At 52.4% G+C, this 18520-nt stretch overlaps 1 protein-coding gene across 1 annotated transcript; it reads left to right on the forward strand.

Annotated features, from left to right (window-relative positions):
- Window positions 1-28: 28 nt before the first annotated feature.
- On the forward strand, window positions 29-15527 carry ZNF512 (zinc finger protein 512). The gene is made up of 14 exons (XM_063123652.1): window positions 29-76; window positions 220-296; window positions 441-697; window positions 3129-3218; window positions 3554-3637; window positions 4673-4797; window positions 8598-8684; window positions 9106-9204; window positions 9479-9646; window positions 11658-11873; window positions 12832-12933; window positions 13321-13383; window positions 13616-13714; window positions 13930-15527. The coding sequence occupies exons 1-14, from the start codon at window positions 29-31 to the stop codon at window positions 14248-14250; spliced, it is 1836 nt and encodes a 611-aa protein (XP_062979722.1). The 3' UTR covers window positions 14251-15527.
- Window positions 15528-18520: the final 2993 nt, after the last annotated feature.

Here is an 18520-nt window from a genome sequence, read left to right on the forward strand (position 1 = left end):
GAAATGGCGTCATCGGAGGGCGGCGAGGATGCGAGGCCGGGGCGGCGGCGGCAGCAGCTCCTCCTCCTCCTCCGCGGTGAGGCTTGTGGGCCGGGCCCCTGTCGCCCAGGCAACCGGGAGGGGGAGCGGGGGACGGCGGGGGGGGTCTGAGGGCCCCTGGCCGCTTTCCTCCCCCTCTGGTTTCCCCCTTGCTGACCCCTCTCCTTCCTTCCCTGACAGGATCCCGTGCAGGAGCCGCGGCGCTGCCGGCCGACGCAGAAAGCCCGGCGAGCGGCAGCAGCAGCCGCCGCCACAGGGTCAGTGGGGCCGGGAGGGAGGGGGAGAGGCGGCTTTCCCCGTCGGCCGGGAGCGGCGCTGCTCCGAGCCAAGGCCCGCGACGCGCCGGCAGTGCCCTGCCGCTGCCCCGGATCCATCCGTGCTTCCCTCCCTCCGTCCCGCAGGGCCAAGCGATTGGATGCAGCGGCTGCCGGGGGCCTCCCGAGCTCGGACCCTAAAGACGAGGGCTCCGCCAGCGATTCTTCCTCCTCCCCCTCCTGCTGCTCCTCCTCCTCCTCCTCTCCCAAGGGCCTCGCAAACGAAGCCCCGGGCCCCGGGTGCAATGGAGACGTTCGCAGGACGACCTACTGGCTGGAGATGAGGGGGGTCAAGCCCACCGCCCACAAGTCTACGGAGGAGGAAGAGGAGGAGGAGGGGAAAGGTACGGGGCGAGGGCTGGGCATCTACCTCGACTGAACTCCGCTACCTCCTTCCCCACTCCCCACTCCCTCCTCCTGCTCCGGGGTGGGGGACGGGACGGAGGGAGCCTGCGGTGCACAGCAGCGGTGGAATACGGAGTCTCTCTTGTTTAACGCATGAGAGGCCTGCAAGTTCTCGGTGATGCTCATTAACAGGCCAAACTCACCTATAAAAATCCTACATCGTCTATATGAGCACCGAAGCATTCAGCTAGTGCCCTTTGCTTTGTTGGGGAGACGGTTCCTAGTTCTGCTTAATATTGCAGCCGACCCGTTAGCTTGAATGATCCGCCAGGAGGCAGAGGGAGAGAACGCATCAAAATAAGGGGGTGTAGTTATGCAGTGATGGTGCCCTGCTAATCCTCCCTGGGCCTGAGCCGTCTGTCCCCGAGTTACTTGCAGCGATAGATGCTCTGGAGAAACTTTCTGGCTACGAGATGGATTGGGCTAAACGTGAAGTTAGGAATAAAAAGATTTCTGCTGACTTTACTGTCTTTCATCTACTGTGACTTTTTAAGGTTCAAGGCAACCTCTTATCATGCTTCAAAGCAGGGCGGGGGGGGGGCAGTTGGCATGGGCCTAAGACTCCAAGTCCCCTTGGGCAAAGTGGCTTGATCTTTCTGTTGTTGATGAATTTGCCCAAAGAAAAGCACGTAGAATCATAGAATAGCAGAGTTGGAAGGGGCCTAAAAGGCCATCGAGTCCAACCCCCTGCTCAATGCAGGAATCCACCCTAAAGCATCCCTGACAGACGGTTGTCCAGCTGCCTCTTGAAGGCCTCTAGTGTGGGAGAACCCACAACCTCCCTAGGTAACTGATTCCATTGTCGTACTGCTCTAACAGTCAGGAAGTTTTTCCTGATGTCCAGCTGGAATCTGGCTTCCTTTAACTTGAGCCCGTTATTCCGTGTCCTGCACTCTGGGAGGATCGAGAAAAGATCCTGGCCCTCCTCTGTGTGACAACCTTTGAAGTATTTGAAGAGTGCTCTCATGTCTCCCCTCAATCTTCTCCAGACTAAACATACCCAGTTCTTTCAGTGTCTCTTAATAGGGTTTTGTTTCCAAACCCCTGATCATCCTGGTTGCCCTCCTCTGAACACGCTCCAGCTTGTCTGCATCCTTCTTGAATTGTGGAGCCCAGAACTGGACGCAATACTCTAGATGAGGCCTAACCAGGGCCGAATAGAGAGGAACCAGTACCTCCCGTGATTTGGAAGCTATACTTCTATTAATGCAGCCCAAAATAGCAGTTGCCTTTCTTGCAGCCGTATCGCACTGTTGGCTCCTATTCAGCTTGTGATCTACAACAATTCCAAGATCCTTCTCGTTTGTAGTATTGCTGAGCCAAGTATCCCCCATCTTGTAACTGTGCATTTGGTTTCTATTTCCTAAATGTAGAACTTGGCAGAAACGTAAAGCGTTTCTGAGTGTGAAGAAGTGATGTCTTATATATTATTTATTATTATTATTATTTATTTATATAGCACCATCAATGTACATGGTGCTGTACAGAGTAAAACAGTAAATAGCAAGACCCTGCCACATAGGCTTACAATCTAAGGACTGAGCCCTGCGGCACCCCACTCGTTGCCTCTCCCCAGTTTGAGAAGGTTCCATTGATAAGTACTCTTTGAGTCCGATTCTGTAGCCAACTGAATTCCACTAATAGTTGTTCCATCTAGCCCACTTTTAGCTAGTTTGTTAATCAGAATGTCATGTGGTACTTTGTCAAAAGCTTTGCTGAACTCAAGATATATGACGTCCACAGCATTCCCACAGTCCACAAGGGAGGTTACCCGATCAAAAAATGAGATCAAATTAGTTTGACAGGATTAGTCTGACATATACATGCCTGTATATATATATATTTTTAAAAAATGTTTTATTGAAAAGTGATATAGAAAACAGCTTGTCTGGAAAATGAGGGCAGTCCTGCTGCTTGGCTTGCCTTGCCTTACGGGAAAACCGGCACGGTGGCAGAGCAGATCTCCAGATCTGTTTCAGCATACGTATGGTCTACATGGGCACGCAAAACAATGGTAATGCATTTCGGGTAGACGGCCCTTTCGTTCATAACATATTTAGAACTGATTAAAAATACTTAATGAGCAGTTTGAAATGGAGCCTCCATTTCCCATCTGGCCCAGGCCTACTACCAGCTTTGCCTGGCCCAGCTTCAAAGTGATTTCTTTTACTGAGGTGGCAGCGCAAAATCTGGGCAAGGATCCAGGCAAACCGCCATAAGATGTATGTATCTTTTGAGCTAACATTTATTCTCGGGGACCCACTGCTATGGGTGGCCCTGGTCTCTGCACCTGCCTTTCCCTCTGTAGTCCTGGTTCCCCAGCACCCGACAACACTGCTCTCTCTCTCCCTGTTCTGCCCTCAGCTGCAGAATCCCTCTCCATGGCAAAGCACAGACTGGAGCAACAAGAGAGGGCCGAAGGCTCCAAGGATCTTCCCAGGAAGAAGCAGAAAGGGGCAGGTGGGTGCAGCACTTTTGACCCCTTTCCTGGGTTCGCAGTTGTTCCTGGCACCCAGGGCTGAAGAGCCCTTTCCCGGATACGCAGCGCACTGCTCAACGATGGGAGGCGGGAGCTGCCTCCACCTGTCTTTATCTTCCCCGAATGGCTCTGGACCCCTGTGAACAATTCTTCCTGTGTTGACAATCTCACGTAAGGGTGGTGGTGGCGGCAGCGGCACTCTTCCCTTCCCCTCAGCTTTGACTTCCCCTTAATGTCGGTCACGGGGTGTTCACTGTGAGGTGGAGGGTTTCTCATTGCAGAGGCGAGCTCTCACAGTTATTTATCTTTCTGCCAGGGAAACGACAGCCAATGGGGAAACAGCCTCATCCCAAGCCCAAAGGCTGTTGTGGCAAGAAAGACGCATCGGCATATGCAGCAGGTAAGTTGGAAAGCCCACGCTGAGGTTCGTGGTGTGAACAGAAGCCCAGAGCATAACTTCTTTTGGGTCCCAGTGGCGCTGGAGAGGGGCCCCTGGGTCAGAGGCTGGGCATCGCTTCTCCTCCGTGTGCACAGCCAGAGAATGTGCAGAGCTGAAGCAATGCTGCTGAAGGGCTTACTAGGGTGCACAATGGGGGTTGCTGAGGCCAGGCTAGAAAGCAGTGCTGCTTAGACGTGGCTCGTTCGTGGGGCTCTGCAGAAGTGTTCGCCTGGGAAGGCAGAGCTGAACGCTGCCCTCGCGATGCCTATGTGCAACGCAATCCTATGTGCGTCTCTTCTGGAGGCAGTCCTGCTGGCTAAGTTCAATGGGACAGATTCCATAGGCCTGGGGCCTCAAGCTGCGTGACAATGGAGCCACACCCACGAATGTCAGAAGAGCAGCGGGGGCAGCAGCCTTCCTAGTCCAGCGTTCTGTCGTCCCCGTCGTCCCCCCAATGACCACTCCGGTTCTGGTCCAGCAGTGGAAAGGTCCTGCCTCTGGAGATGTTGGGCTCTCTGTTGCTGGAGATAGTTCAGCACGGTTTGGAGATGGCAGGGCTGCAGAGCCAGCATCAAGCAGGAGGTTGGGCTGGACGGCCTCCAGGGTGCCTTTCAACTCTGCTCTCATGTCCTGCATGTGGACTTAAAATCTGTCGGCCTCTCCTGCTGTTGATGTCTAGCATCCAGGCATCCTGAAGGGAGTGTGTAGCCATCACGGCTCAAAGCCATCGGTAGCTTTATTCTCCCTGAGGCCGTCGTTGTTCACCTTTAAAGCATGCCTAATGTCATGCTCTTCTTCCATCCTTCTCCCCTTCCTCGCTTCTTTTCTAAAGGAAAACCCCCCAAAGATTTGCCTTGTAAGGAAGGTGCTTCAGCCCGCTAATCCTTTTGGTTGCCCCGTCTAACCCTGTTGCTCTTCTTAAAAGAGGAGGGCCCAGCTTTCTCGCCTTCAGGGGATGCTAAGATGCTGCCTCACCACCATGTTGTCCTCTGGCAGGAAGCCTGGAAGAGCAGTGGCACACAGAGATCCTGTACAAGGGCCGTGTCATCTGCCCAGTCTGCAGAGCTGTGGTGCGGAAGACCGTGGAAGGACTGAAAAAGCACATGGCAAACTGCCGGCGGGTGAGGAGACGGAAGCCCCGATCCCTTTCCTTTTGGGCCCCAGCGTGGCTGCTGCCGAACCAAGGCATAAGAGCCCCACTTGATCAGACCAAGGAAGGTCCATCTAGGCCAGCATCCGGTCTCCTGCAGCAGCTAGCCAGGTGCTTCTGGGAAGCCCATAGAAGGACCTGCAGGCGCAACATTCCACACACACACACACACACACACACACGCTATTTGCCCAGCCCCACCTCGAAACTGCTATTGTACAGCCTTTGAAGGTGGAGGTTCCAGTTAGCTATGGTGGCTAATCCTCCTTGATACCCCTGCCTTCCTCCTTCTCCGTGAACTTGTCTGATCACGTTTTAGAGCCATTCATCCTGCAGGCATCCACACATCTGGCGGCCGTCAGCAGATCCCATAAATGTTTCATTATGTGAAGAACCTAAGAAGAGATTTGCTGGATCAGATCAAGCCCTCTTTCGTCCAGCAGTCTGTTCCTGCAGTGCCCCAACCGGAGACCTTTGGGAAGCCCACAAGGAGGAGAAGAGCGTAATTCTGCCTTCCTACTCATATTCCCCAGCAGGTGGTACGGAGAAGGCCCTGCTGCCTCTGAACACTGGAGGAGAGATGTGTTGCCATTCTGATTAGTAGCTGCTGCTGGCCCTACCTTCCATGACATTGTCTGATTCCATTTTAAAGCTGTCCAAGATGGTAGCCATATGACTGTGTTTATGTTGTTGTTTTTTAATTTTGTATATTGATTTTTAATGTTCAGTCTTTTTAATCTAATCTTTTTAATCTTTGTAAACCGCCCAGAGAACCGGCTATGGTGCGATATATAAATGTAATAAATAAATGACCCAGTTCACACATCACAGCGGCAAATCCTGGGTTTATTTAACACACAATTTGCAGGGACGCATGCCACCTGAGAGTTGCTTCCAGTTTCTGTTAAAAACCTCCATTTGGCCCAATTGGAGGTTATGAGCCTAGCATGTGAACCTGGACCAATAGATTGTTTAGTGGCTAACCCATGGCTTGTCATTTTCAGGAAATGGAAGTGGCTCACAGTCTTGTGTGCGTCCCTTTGAATCTTGGGTTAATTAACCCATGGTTTGGCACTGAATGCCACCATGTCGTGCGACCAGCCGCACTACCTTGAGATAGTGAATTCCATAGTTAAACTATGTGCCATATTAAAAAAAAAACTTTCTGTCTGTCCTGAATCTACCACCATTCCCCTGCCTTAGAAAATCTTTAGTTCTGTTATTATTATCATCATCATCATCATCATTATCGTCATCATCATCTATATACCATCCCATAGCCAAAGCTCTCTGGGTGGTTTACAAAGGTTAAAAACAGTGAACATTAAAAACAAATATACAAAATTTAAAACCTTAAAAAGCATAAAATACAAACAAAAACAGACAATATCCATTTAAAACAACTATTCTGGAGTCAGTTAAAATACTCCGCATATGCTGTTAAATGCCTGGGAGAAAAGACTTGACCTGGCACCGAAAAGATAACAATGTTGGTGCCAGGCGAGCCTCGTTGGGGAGATCATTCCATAATTGGGGGGCCACCACTGAGAAGGCCCTCTCACTTGTTGCCATCCTCCGAGCTTCCCTCAGAGTAGGCACTCGGATGAGGACCTTAGATGTTGAGCGCAGTGTATGGGTAGGTTCATGTCGGGAGAGGCGTTCCGTCAGGTATGGTGGTCCCAAGCTGTGTAAGGCTTTATAGGTTAAAACCAGCACCTTGAATTGGGCTCGGAAACATACAGGCAGCCAATGCAAGTGGGCCAGAATCAGTCTTAGTTCTTCAAACCTTCTGGTTCCGGTTATCAATCTGGCCGCTGCATTTTGCACAAGCTGCAGCTTCCGAACCATCTTCAAAGGCAGCCCCACGTAGAGCACATTGCAGTAATCTAACTTGGAGGTTACCAGAGCAGAGACAACTGAAGCTAGGTTATCCATGTCCAGATAGGGGCGTAGCAATCGAAGCTGGTAGAAGGCACTCCGTGCCACCTGAGCCTCTAGTGACAGAGATGGCTCTAGCTACAAACCTGCTCCTTCAGGGGGAGTGCAACCCTATCCAGTATTATGAGAGATGGGGTGGGGGGAATCCCTTTCTCCACCCCATGCACAGAAGAAGAGTCTTACTGGACCAGACCAAAGGCTTTTTCTGTTCCCACAGTGGCCGATCAGATGTGAGTGGGCAATTTGTTGCCATGGTCCTTGTGCTCTAATCTCTTGCAGCCAGGTGGACATAGGCCCCTTCTGCTAGATTTGGTGGTTGGCCAGGCTCAGCTAAGCACCTTGTCATCCTTCGGTCTGATAACTGAAAAGCAGCCAACAAAACGGATCACTTCCCAGTGTTGTTGTCAATGGTGCTGATTCCTCCCTCATGCTGCCTACCTGTCTAGGCAATGCATGAAGGTTTGCAACACTTTCTATTACTGAGGTGGGGCGGGGTTGGCTTGCCATTGTATTACAGCCATGTTGTGCTTGTTGGGGGGTGCTGTAATCTAGATCTACAGGGAGCAGAAACTGTTTATGGCACATTTAATTTTATTTCTTTTCTGTACCACCCAATAGCCAAAGCTCACTGGGTGGTTCACCAAAGTTAAAACCACAAGGTATAGCATAACATTTAAAATGACACAAAATTGCGTGGGATAGCTAATACCCTGGAAGACAGAAACAAACTTCAAAGTGATCTTGATAGGCTGGAGTGCTGGGCTGAAAACAACAGAATGAAATTTAATAGGGATAAATGCCAAGTTCTACATTTAGGGAATAGAAACCAAATGCACAGTTACAAGATGGGGGACACTTGGCTCAGTAATACTACAAACGAGAAAGATCTTGGAATTGTAGATCACAAGCTGAATATGAGCCAACAGTGTGATATGGCTGCAAGAAAGGCCAATGCTATTTTGGGCTGCATTAATAGAAGTATAGCTTCCAAATCACGGGAGGTACTGGTTCCTCTCTATTCGGCCCTGGTTAGGCCTCATCTAGAGTATTGCGTCCAGTTCTGGGCTCCACAATTCAAGAAGGACTCTGGCTTAGAGAAAAGGTGAGTAAGGGGAGACATGCTAGAAGTGTACACAATTATGCTGGTGTGGAAAAACGAGGGGGGAGACCTTCTCCCTCATAGTAGGACGTTGTGGGGTTCTCCCATTAAAACCACCTGGTGGGACATTCAGAACAAATAAAAAGTACTTTTTCAAACAGCACACAGAATTTGCTAAGATGTAGTGATGGCCACCAACTTAGATGGTTTTGAATGGGAATCAGACAAGATTCATGGAGGAGGAGGCTATCAATGGCTGCTAGTCCTGATGGCTACGCTACCTTCCGTATCAGAGTCAATATACCTAGGTTCTCCAGTTGCTGGGGAACATGGGCAGGAAGGTGCTCTTGCACTCCTGTCCTGCTGGTGGGTTTCCCATTGGGGCAGCTGGTTGGCCCCTGCGGACAGAATGCTGGACCAGATGGACCCCTGGTTTGATCTAGCCTCAGGGCTCTTGCGCACCAGCGTCTCTCCCTGCTTGCTTCTCTGGGGATCTCCTCTTGGACACTTGCGTGATGCTGCTTGAAAAATATTGTCAGGTTCTTTACGCTTCCTTGGCTATTGGATTGAGGCTTTAGCGAGGCAGTTTCCAGGGTGTTTCTGCTTTGTCTTTGTGTGAGAGGAATGTCAAAGAGGCAGGAAGAAGCCCAGTTATGTAGAAGGCCATCAGGGGGAATGATCCAGCAGCAAAAGTTCCAGCTGCCCCAGCTGTGTCCTCTGCCTTGTATTTCTAGGAGAAGTTCACATGTCACCACTGTGGAAAACAGCTGCGGTCTCTGGCAGGAATGAAGTACCACATCATGGCAGACCACAACAGCCTGGTAAGGTAGATGCTGCACCCCAGGCAAGCTGGAGAGGCCCTTGTGGCTTCTGGGATGTCCACATTAAGGGCTTCTGCCACCAGACACCTGGCAAGCCTGGTCTGGACTGGTCTGCCGGCTTCCCTCAGCACACGGCACCTCAGTGGGGCCAACCCAAGGACTTCCAGGGAGGAAGCCTTTGTTTCAGCTGCATTGGCCCCAGCGACCCCGCAGTGAGAATCCAGGCTGCCCGTGATGGGAGCTGGAAAGAAGGCCCAGGCGGCTCTCCCGGCCATGTAAGCTTCCTGTCTTCTGCCGCCTGTCCCAACGGGTCTCCCTTTGGCTTGCCTGGGGGAGCGAACCCCGGGGGCCAGGAGTCGCCTCTGCTACCTCACACTGAGGCAGCCCTGGGTCAGCCTTTCCCCTCCCTCCCCCCATGCAGCCAGTTGGAAAGGAGGCGGGCCAGATGGACGAGCCAAGTGAGCGGGAGCGCTTGCGGAGAGTGCTGAGGCGCATGGGGAAGCTCAAGTGCACCAGGGAGGTGAGCGGCAGCTGCCTGCCGGGACTCTGGTTGCTCAGCTGCTGAAATGGGGCGGGGGGTGGAAGGGCACCCTCCTGTCCGTCCGTCCATCCAGGAAGGGCTCCTTGGGCAGTGGCCTGCGGCTTCCCTCCACAGGCAGGTGGCTGCCTCCCCATTGCACGCCCAGCGCCCTGCCCCCTCAACTTCTTTCCTGTTCCTGGCACGCCGGGGGTGGGGGGACAGCCCGAATCTCCTTTTCCTCCTGTGGACTCAGCCGTTGCCCTGTGCTCTCCAGGGCTGTACAGGCAACTTCACCAGCCTCGTGGGGTACCTCTACCACACGCAGAAGTGCGGGAAAGCAGCCGCTGAGCTGGAGAAGATGGCCCTCAAGTGCCACCACTGCAGCAAAGAGTACCGGTCCAAGGCAGGCCTCGCGTACCACATGAAGTCTGAACATGGACCAGTAAGTGGAGCGCTTCATCAGAGGAGCCTTGCAGCTGGCATCATCATGGTTTCCCTTGCGTGCCCTTTTTTTCTCAGCTAAAAAGCCCCAAACCTTTTCCTCGTAGGCACGTTAGTCCATTTGGGTTGTCCTCTCCTAGCTCTGCAACGTCCATTCTTAGACATGGTATTTGAAGTGAGGCTGCACTGCAGTTTTGTATGAAGGTGTTATGATATTGGCAGTTTTATTTTCAGTTCCTATCCTTATTATTATTTTTATTTATTTATTTATTTATTTATTTATATAGCACCATCAATGTACATGGTGCTGTACAGATTACACAGTAAATAGCAAGACCCTGCCGCATAGGCTTACAATCTAATAAAGTTGTAGTAAACAGTAAGGAGGGAAAGAGAATGCAGACAGGCACAGGGAAGTGTAAACAGGCACCGGGTGGGGTGAAGCTAACAGTATAGAGTCAGAACAAACTCAATATTTAAAAGCTATAGGGAAAAGAAAAGTTTTTAGCTGAGTTTTAAAAGCTGTGATTGAGTTAGTAGTTCTCAAGTGTTCTGGAAGAGCGTTCCAGGCGTAAGGGGCAGCAGAAGAAAAAGGACGAAGCCGAGTAAGGGAAGTGGAGGTCCTTGGGCAGGCGAGAAGCATGGCATCAGAGGAGCGGAGAGCACGAGCGGGGCAATAGTGTGAGATGAGAGAGGAGAGATAGGCAGGAGCTAGGCCGTGAAAAGCTTTGAAGGTCAACAGGAGAAGTTTATATTGGATTCTGGAGTTTTCACAGCAGCTGCCCACTTCCATTGAGCTGTCCACCGCCACAACCCCAAGATCTCTTTCTTGGTCGGTCACCGCCAGCTCCCATCCCAGTTGGGGGGTTTTGCCCCAACATGCATCAGTTTCCTCTTGCTTGCATTGAACCGCCTTTGCACTTCGTTGATGCCCTTCTTCCAGTTTGGAGAGATCCTTTTGAAGCTCCTTGCAGCCCCTTCTTTGATTTAACCACCCTAACTAATTTGGAGTCAGCTTAGTTTACCATACAGTCCACACGCCCATGACAATCCCAGCTGTCTCTAATAATCGAATCTCGCACTACTGCAATCCTCCACTCCCCAGAGGCATTGATTTGTCCTCCGAGGAATAGATCCCTTCTAAGGGGTCGTTCCCCTCTTCCTCAGAGTGGTGCCCTCTTTCCCCGAGGTTGGAATTGGGATGCTGCTGATCAGGTCCCTGAAGGTCTGGCCCGTCAGCTGTTTTCAGCTCCTCCCAGCCTGTGGCCTTGGCTTCTAGGGGACAGAAGTGTTCCCTGGGAGCCAGGAGCTCATTCCACCCAGCCCCCCCACCCACCCAGCCCAGCCCCTTCTGTCCATCTGGCAGGGGACATGGCCATGCAACGCACTGAAGAGCCCCCACACCTCTACTGGCTTCCTACTGGTGCAGCTGTTTTGTTTATTGTTATTATTGGGTTTGTTTACTTGGAAAACCAAGTTACTTGGTAGCAGAAGGCAGGGAGGGAGGAAGGGGTTGACTGCCCAGGCCTCCTTGCCCGATCGCTAGCCTCTGTTACAGGAGGGCTGCAAGACCTCTTGGAGTTCCTGTAGTAGCAGTTCCCTTCTGGGATGCAGCTCCTTGAGCTGTGCTCTTCTTTTAGCTTCATTTGATGATTTATAAACTGACCTGGGTGAATCAATAAATGTGTGTGCTTCTCTTTTTACTTTGACACGGGCTGCTTGGTTGTCCTTGCTTTGGTTACTGAGATATGGTTCTCAGGAAGCAAATGGGTGTGTAAATGCCCCCCCCCCTCTCACACACACTCACTTCGTACCCCAAGGGAAAGCAGGCAAAAAGGAGAGGAGGAGGCTGGCCACTCGGCTGTACCACTGGGCCCCAGAGTTTCTGCCTCCTGTTTGTGCTGGCTAGCAGCCATTGCTGCCTGAGTTCAGCTGCCCCTGTCTATGCAGGGCTCTTTGGGTTAGCCCAGACAGGCCATGCCTGAAGCGTCTCTGTGGGCCCCTCTTGTCAGGTCGCATTCGTCCACAAAGAGGGCAGGCCACCGGCCCCCTTGAAGGAGACCAGCCCAGAGCCGCACGGTGGAGGAGGAGAAGGAGGAGGAGGCCGAGTTCAGCGGAGGTCCGCCAAGGTGGCTGCCTACTACCTGCACGAGCTGGCCAACGAGGAGCTGGTCAAGGAGTGGCCCAAGAGGAAGGTCCTGCAGGATCTCGTTCCTGATGACCGGAAGGTGCGAGGAGAGACTGCTTGATGGCTTGCTCAGAAAGGGATGCAGCAGCATTTGAGCCCCTCCTGGGCTGTAAACGGCAATCCTAAGAAACCCGAGGGTTGCGGCCCCGAGAGATCCCCCAACTCCCACGTGGAACATAGCCACTGGAGTGCTCCATGGCAGCTCTGTGCTTCTGGCCGGTGGAGAGGAGCCATGCTCCCCTTCCCTCCCCTGGCCGGCCTGCCTGGGCTTCAGGCCTTCCTTCCTTCAGGGCTGTGGCTCTCCCAGGCGCTCTGGAGGCAGCTGCCTTTCCTGCCCCTTCCAGGGGAATGAATTTGCCATTTTCTGGAAGGGGAGTGGGGGGGGGGGGCAAGCCTGCCACGCACGCGCGCGCACACACACACACACACACCCCGCAGGGCCAGCTGCTCATCCTGCATGCAAGACCCTCCCCCCACCGGGCCATGCCTGTTCTGTGCCCAGGCACTTGTGTGTGTCCGTCCACTTGCTCCCTTCTCAAGCACTGCCTGGATGGCCTTTTAGCAAGTTATTTGTGGACTGAAAACATTTCTATACCGCCGTTCTGGGGAAAACAGGTGAGGCAATTTACAAAAAATTCAGAAAGCACAAATCCTAAGCAAATCAACATGTTAAAACCAGCTGCATCCCACCTCCCTCTAGGCTTGGCGGGGGCTGCCAGGGCATCTTCCTCGTTGCCATTGAGAGACCCAAGTGGGGTTGCATCGTGGAAGAGCTGCTGGATCCAGCGCCTGCCCCCTGACTGGGCCTGGAGCTTGTTCTGGGGGAGGGACAGGACACCAGCCCTCCCTCCCTCCCTTGGGGCAGGGATAGCCAGCTGGTGGTGGTGAGGAGGGGCTGCTCCTGCGGGAGGGGGCTTTGGGGCTGGCAGCCACCGCCGCCGCACTCCTCTCCTGGCCCTCACCCTGCCTTTGGGCTTTGCTCTCTCCCCCCGTCTCAGCTGAAGTACGCTCGGCCCAGGCTGCCCGCTGTTAGCCCAGAGGTCCTGTGCAAATGGAGGTCAGAGATCAAGACGTACAGGCGGCTCCAGTGCCCCAACCAGGTAACTGTGGAAGGCTGGGGAGGGGGAGGCCAGGTGTGCTCTCAGGGCCAAGGCCCCCCTTCCATTCATCTTCACAGCTCTCAGCTGGTCGGGACGGATTAGATGGCGGCAGTGGAGCAGCTTTCTCCTCTTTCCAGATTGGGGGGGGGGGGAGATCTCTCTGGAAAGGGCTGGGGAGAGGAGTGGGGGTCCTGCCACAGGTTCTTCCTCAGAGTTTCTGTCCCAGCCTCGTTTTTCCTGGCGGCTCTTTCCCTTTGCATCTTCTGGGGGCAGAAAGGGGAGCCCCGTTCCAGGAGGACACGGGCAGCTGCAGGCTCGCCTTGTGCTTGCAGCCACTGGCCTGGACCAGTCCCGGGGTGACCTCCTTTCCCTTCTGCATCTCCCCAGGGCTGTGAGGGTGTCTACAGCAGCATCTCGGGTCTTAAGTCCCACCTGGGCAGTTGCACCCTGGTATGTACCAGCTGGAGGAGCAGGCCTTCTCGGGGCCCTTGGCTCCCTGCTCCCTTTGGCCGGGCGGGGGGTGGGGGGGGGGCAGAGTCTCGCTGCAACCGGCGCGGCCTCTGAGGCAGAGATCCCTTCGGACAAGCTCAGGGGTTGCCTTAAAGGGTGAGGCTCCAGGCAGAGCTATTCACGTTCGCTCAAGATCACCAGTGACACCGCTCCCCCCCTTCCCAAACTGCAGGGCGAGTTTGTAGCTGGGAAGTACCGGTGCCTGCTGTGTGGAAAAGAGTTTGTGTCCGAGAGCGGGGTCAAGTACCACATCAACACTGTGCATGCGGAGGTGAGGCGGGGGACCACGGCCGGGATGGCTGCGCAGGCACGTGCGGCCTCCTTCCCAGCCCTGCTCCCTGTCCTGCCGCTCGTGCTGGGGGGGGGGGAGGGAGAGGGGGCAGCGCCTTCCTGTCCTCCCGTGGCCTAGGTGGGAGAGGGCCTGTGCTGCTGTGTGCTCCCTCCTCACCCACCATCCGGCATCGGTGCTGTGCCTCTTTCCTTCAGGACTGGTTTGAGGTTCACACACACTCCACCAAGAGCTCTGAAAAGCGGGTGAAGCTGCAGCAGACGGAGGCAGAGCAGAAGCGGCCGTGCAAGAAGCACCTCTCGAGCCGTGGCCGCAAGAGGAGGCCCAGGCTGGGGTCTCCGAAGAAGTCGCCCAGGCAGGGGCCAGAGCCCAGCCAGCGGCAGGTGGCCAAACCCAGCCAGTCCCAGACGCCGGACTGTGAAAGCAAGAGCAGCGAAGACGAGCAGGAAGAGGAGGAGGAGGAGGAGGACCAGGAGCCCCCACCTTTGAAACTCAGCCACAGGAGGGGGAGGAAATGATGGGCTCACGCTGCCTCCTCAGGGCAGGGAGCTGCCTCTCTTGAGGGAGCCAGGCGGAGGGGAGGCCGCCCTGATGGGGCAGGGGAATGGCAGGCAGCCCGTGACCGCTGTGCAAGCGGTTTCTCCCGTTGGTTAAGGGGGGCAACCGGTGGCCCCTGATCTGGAGGTGAGCCTCACTTCTGTGTACATGTGCTGGATTGCACCATAAGTGACTGAGGCTGAAATCCTGTGCAGAGTTAGGTGGATGTAAGGGCCGCAGTGCCCAGCCAGGTGGGTTGGCTTGCACAGGCGGGGTCTCCTGTGGTTCTCTCAGCCTGCTGCCTGCCTTGTGTAAGTCAGGGGGGGGGGAGATTTCTTCTGTGGCAGCAACTCTACCCCTGTGTTTGAAGTGGCAGCCAAAGCAGCTGTAGCCATGGTGTTGCCTGTTTTCTGTCTCTAGATCACAGGAAGTGGGGAAAGCAAAGAGCCATCCCAAGATGCACTGCTCCAGCATGGCAGCAGGAGGACACTTGCATTGCATGCTGGGCCAGGGCACTCACAAAGGAAGGCCTGTCCTGCGTAAATGAGGCATTCTACCCAAGCAGCAGCCAAGAGTTGCCTGTCACTCAACCAGTTTCTTTTTCTTTAATGACAAAGCCCCCATCTACTGTTGCCTTGACAAGGAGCAGGCAGAACCCGGGCCCCTTCCAGGGAACTTAGCATGTAACAGCATTACGCTAGGCTCCACTTCGTTCTTAATAACTTCCTAATGTCCACATCTAAATCCCCACTTCAGTTTTCCAGGAGAGCAGGTTGTGCTGTGGATAGAGATGGAGCACGCCCTGACCGGCAAGCCTGTGTTGCGTGGGCTGAGTGGCCCTTCCAAAATGGTGGATCCGCAGCTGGGCGAGAGCCGGACCGAAGGAGTGCTCGTCAAAGGCGCGTCATCAACCAGGAGGGATCTCAAGGGCTTCCGCCAGGTTCATGCCTGGGCAACCGTAGTCTTCAACGTATTTATTAATCACTTAGGAGGAAAGGGGGGGGGGCTCCTATCAAATCTGCAGATTGTTTATAGCATTTTTATCCTGCCCTTTAGTCAAAATGGTTCCCAAGGCAGAAATAAAGAGACTCTCTGCTTGCAGGCATACAATCTAGAAAAGCACTAGAAGGGATTGGTTGGGAGGGAGGGAGGAGGGAAAATGAGACAAATTTGGATGGAACAGCTAATACCTTAGAAGACAAATTCAAAATGGCCTTGATGGGTTAGAAGACTGGACAATAAATAATTACATTTTACAGTTGCTTGGCCATTTCTTAATCTGTCTTCGCTAGTGATGTGAGATTGGATGGGTTGTGGGGTTTTTTTGCTCTAGCATGTATCACTACATTGAGCCACAATACCTATTTCAGTGCCCATTCCCCCAGTTTGGAGAGAGGTCTTTGCACTCCTTTTTTGTTTTAACCACCCTTCATTTGGGGGGCTTTGACACAGGGGGCTCCTACCACTACCAGTCAGAAGACCCTTGTGCAGCAATTCTGTCTTGTGTTCCTTAACAGACTAGTGCAAATCCCGTGTCACCTTGGGGGCTAGTAGTCTGAGAATGATTAGATAAAAATATGTTTGCCTGTTTCCCTTATGACTGGGACAACTTTACACTTTTGAAATAAGTGTACTACAAATAAACCAGCAAAGGTGAAAACAAACCAAAAGAAATGTCGTTTTTAAAAAAGATTGTTTACCATTTCCTGAAGTTTGAGTTAAAAAATACATGTTGTAAGATTTTTCTCTCTCTTCTCCCTCTGGCGTCCTTTCAGCTGTTTCACCTTGGGTTCTCTGCCTCCTACTCTGTCACCCACTATTCTGTCAGCCCCTTTCCCAACGTTATGACCTTGTCCTTTCATTGGCCCAGAACTCTCAGAGTTCATAGGAGTCAGCATTATTACATGTGCAGACACACAGTGTGTCACATGTTACATTACATGTATAGCATGGGGACATATGCATTAACTTCCCCTTTGCCTCATCCCTTTCCCTTCCTCAGTTGCCTGAAACTCGAGCTTTGAACTTCTTTGACGTTTTAAAATTTTCTGTAGGTCTACACTGCTAAGATTCAGTTTAAAAACAAAAATTGGCAAATTTGGTTGGGTAGATCTTGAGTAATAAGCCTTACACCACCGTATTCTTATAGAACATAAGAACTGCCCTAATGCTGGATCAGGCCAAGGGTTGACACAGTGGCCAACCAGCCATCAGCCAGGGAACAACAAAGCAGGACATGGTGCAACAGCGCCCTCCCACCCATCTTCCCCAGCAACTGGTGTATGTAATGGAAGTCAGGGTCCACCTGACGTCCCTGCAAGGTAGGCTCCTGGACTAAACGTCCCAAGTTCCCAGGCAATCTGCATCCCTAGCCCTGGCCGCAACCGGGACGAGCCAGATGTTCCAAGAATAAAACACAGACACGCATTAGGGACCAAAGCAGGTTTATTAACACCACTAAGACTACCATGTAAGGCCTTGGTCAGTAAAAGCTGGGGAAGGGAGGAGTGAGGGAAAAGGAGTGAGGAAGAACTTGAGGAAAAGGCTAGCAGTTACCCCAATGAAAGAACCATCAGTCATCCTATCACCCAGCTGTAGCAGTGGCTGACCTTGTCCACAATATCCCAACACATTAAAACATAAGAAAAGCCTATCTAACCCTGAGCAGCCCACCTGGCCTGCTCGGACCTGGTCTTCCGGTCGTCATGTGTGCTGTCCAGCCAAGGAAGATGACGACTCCCTGACACTAGACTTTTTTATTTAATTTATTTCATTTCTATACCGCCTAATAGCCAAAGCTCTCTGGGCGGTTCACAAAAATTAAAACCGTGAAGAGCATAATAAAACAACCAACAATTTAAAAACACAAATACAAAATACAATATAAAAAGCATGACCAGGATAAAACAACACAGCAGAAATAGATATAGGTTAAAATATGAAATTAAAACAGTAGAGTTTAAATTTGTTAAATTAGGTGTTAAAATACTGAGAAAATAAAAAGGTCTTCAGCTGGCGACGAAAGGAGAACAATGTAGGCGCCAAGCGAACCTCTCTGGGGAGCTCGTTCCACAGCCGGGGTGAAAACCACAGCAGAGAAGGCCCTCCTCCTAGTAGCCACCTGCCTCACTTCCTTCAGCAGGGGCTCACGGAGAAGGACCCCTGAGGATGACCTTAGGGTCCGGGCAGGCACATATGGGAGGAGGCGTTCCTTCAAATAACCTGGACCCAAGCCGTTTAGGGCTTTGAATGTTAATGCCATGTTTTATCCCTTCTTCGGCCCCATGACCCACGCCAACCAACCAATTCCCTTTCCGGGCTTCTGGCGATCCCTCCCAACAAGAGCAGGACCCACTTCCTTAGCAACGTTCTTTCCCACAGCTGAAATGAGTTAACGGCTAGGTACCCCCTGATAACCCCCAGGTGCTAGGGTGGGAGCTGGAAGTACCAAGCAAAGACGACCTTGGCAGCCGCTCCCAGCTCTCTCCCTCCCACCTGAGCCTGGGACAGCGAAACTTGAAACAACTTGAAAGGCACTCTGCACATTCTTGGTAGACACAAAAAAGCAACATTAAATCACAGCAGACCCCATTGACCACAGTGTACACAGGCTTAGTGCCTCAATTACTGGAGGTAGCACACAACCATCAGGGCTAGTAGCCATGGATATATAGCCTTCTCCTCCAAGAATTTATCCAACCCCCTTTTAAAGCCATCCAAATGGGTGGCCATCACTACATCCTATAGCAGTGAGTTCCATAATTTAACTCTGTGCTGTGCGAAGAAGTCCTTCCTTCTATCTGTCCTGAATCTCCCACCAATCAGCTTCATGGGATGACCACAGGTTCTAGTATTTTGATAGAGGGAGAAAAATGTGTCCCTCCCCACATTCTCCAAACCAGGCATAATTTTGTACACACGTATCATGTCTCCCCTTAGCCTCTTTTTTCCCAGCTAAACAATCCCAGTTGATGTCACCTTCCCTCCTAGGGGAGATGCTCCAACCGCTTGATCGTTTCAGTTACCCTTTACTGCCCTTTTCCCAGCTCTATAATATCCTTTTTAGGTGTGGAGACCAGAACTGCACACAGTATTCTAAGTGTGGTCGCACCATAGATTTGTATAAAGCCTGTATGATACTGGCCGTTATATTCTCAATTCCTTTTCTTATAATACCTCGCATGCAGTTTGCCTTCTTTACAGCAGCTGGCTGGCTGCACACTGGGTGGGCATTTTCATTGAGCTGCCCAC

The sequence above is a fragment of the Elgaria multicarinata genome, chromosome 4 (genome assembly GCF_023053635.1).
Source record: "Elgaria multicarinata webbii isolate HBS135686 ecotype San Diego chromosome 4, rElgMul1.1.pri, whole genome shotgun sequence".
NCBI classification, from domain to species: domain Eukaryota; kingdom Metazoa; phylum Chordata; class Lepidosauria; order Squamata; family Anguidae; genus Elgaria; species Elgaria multicarinata.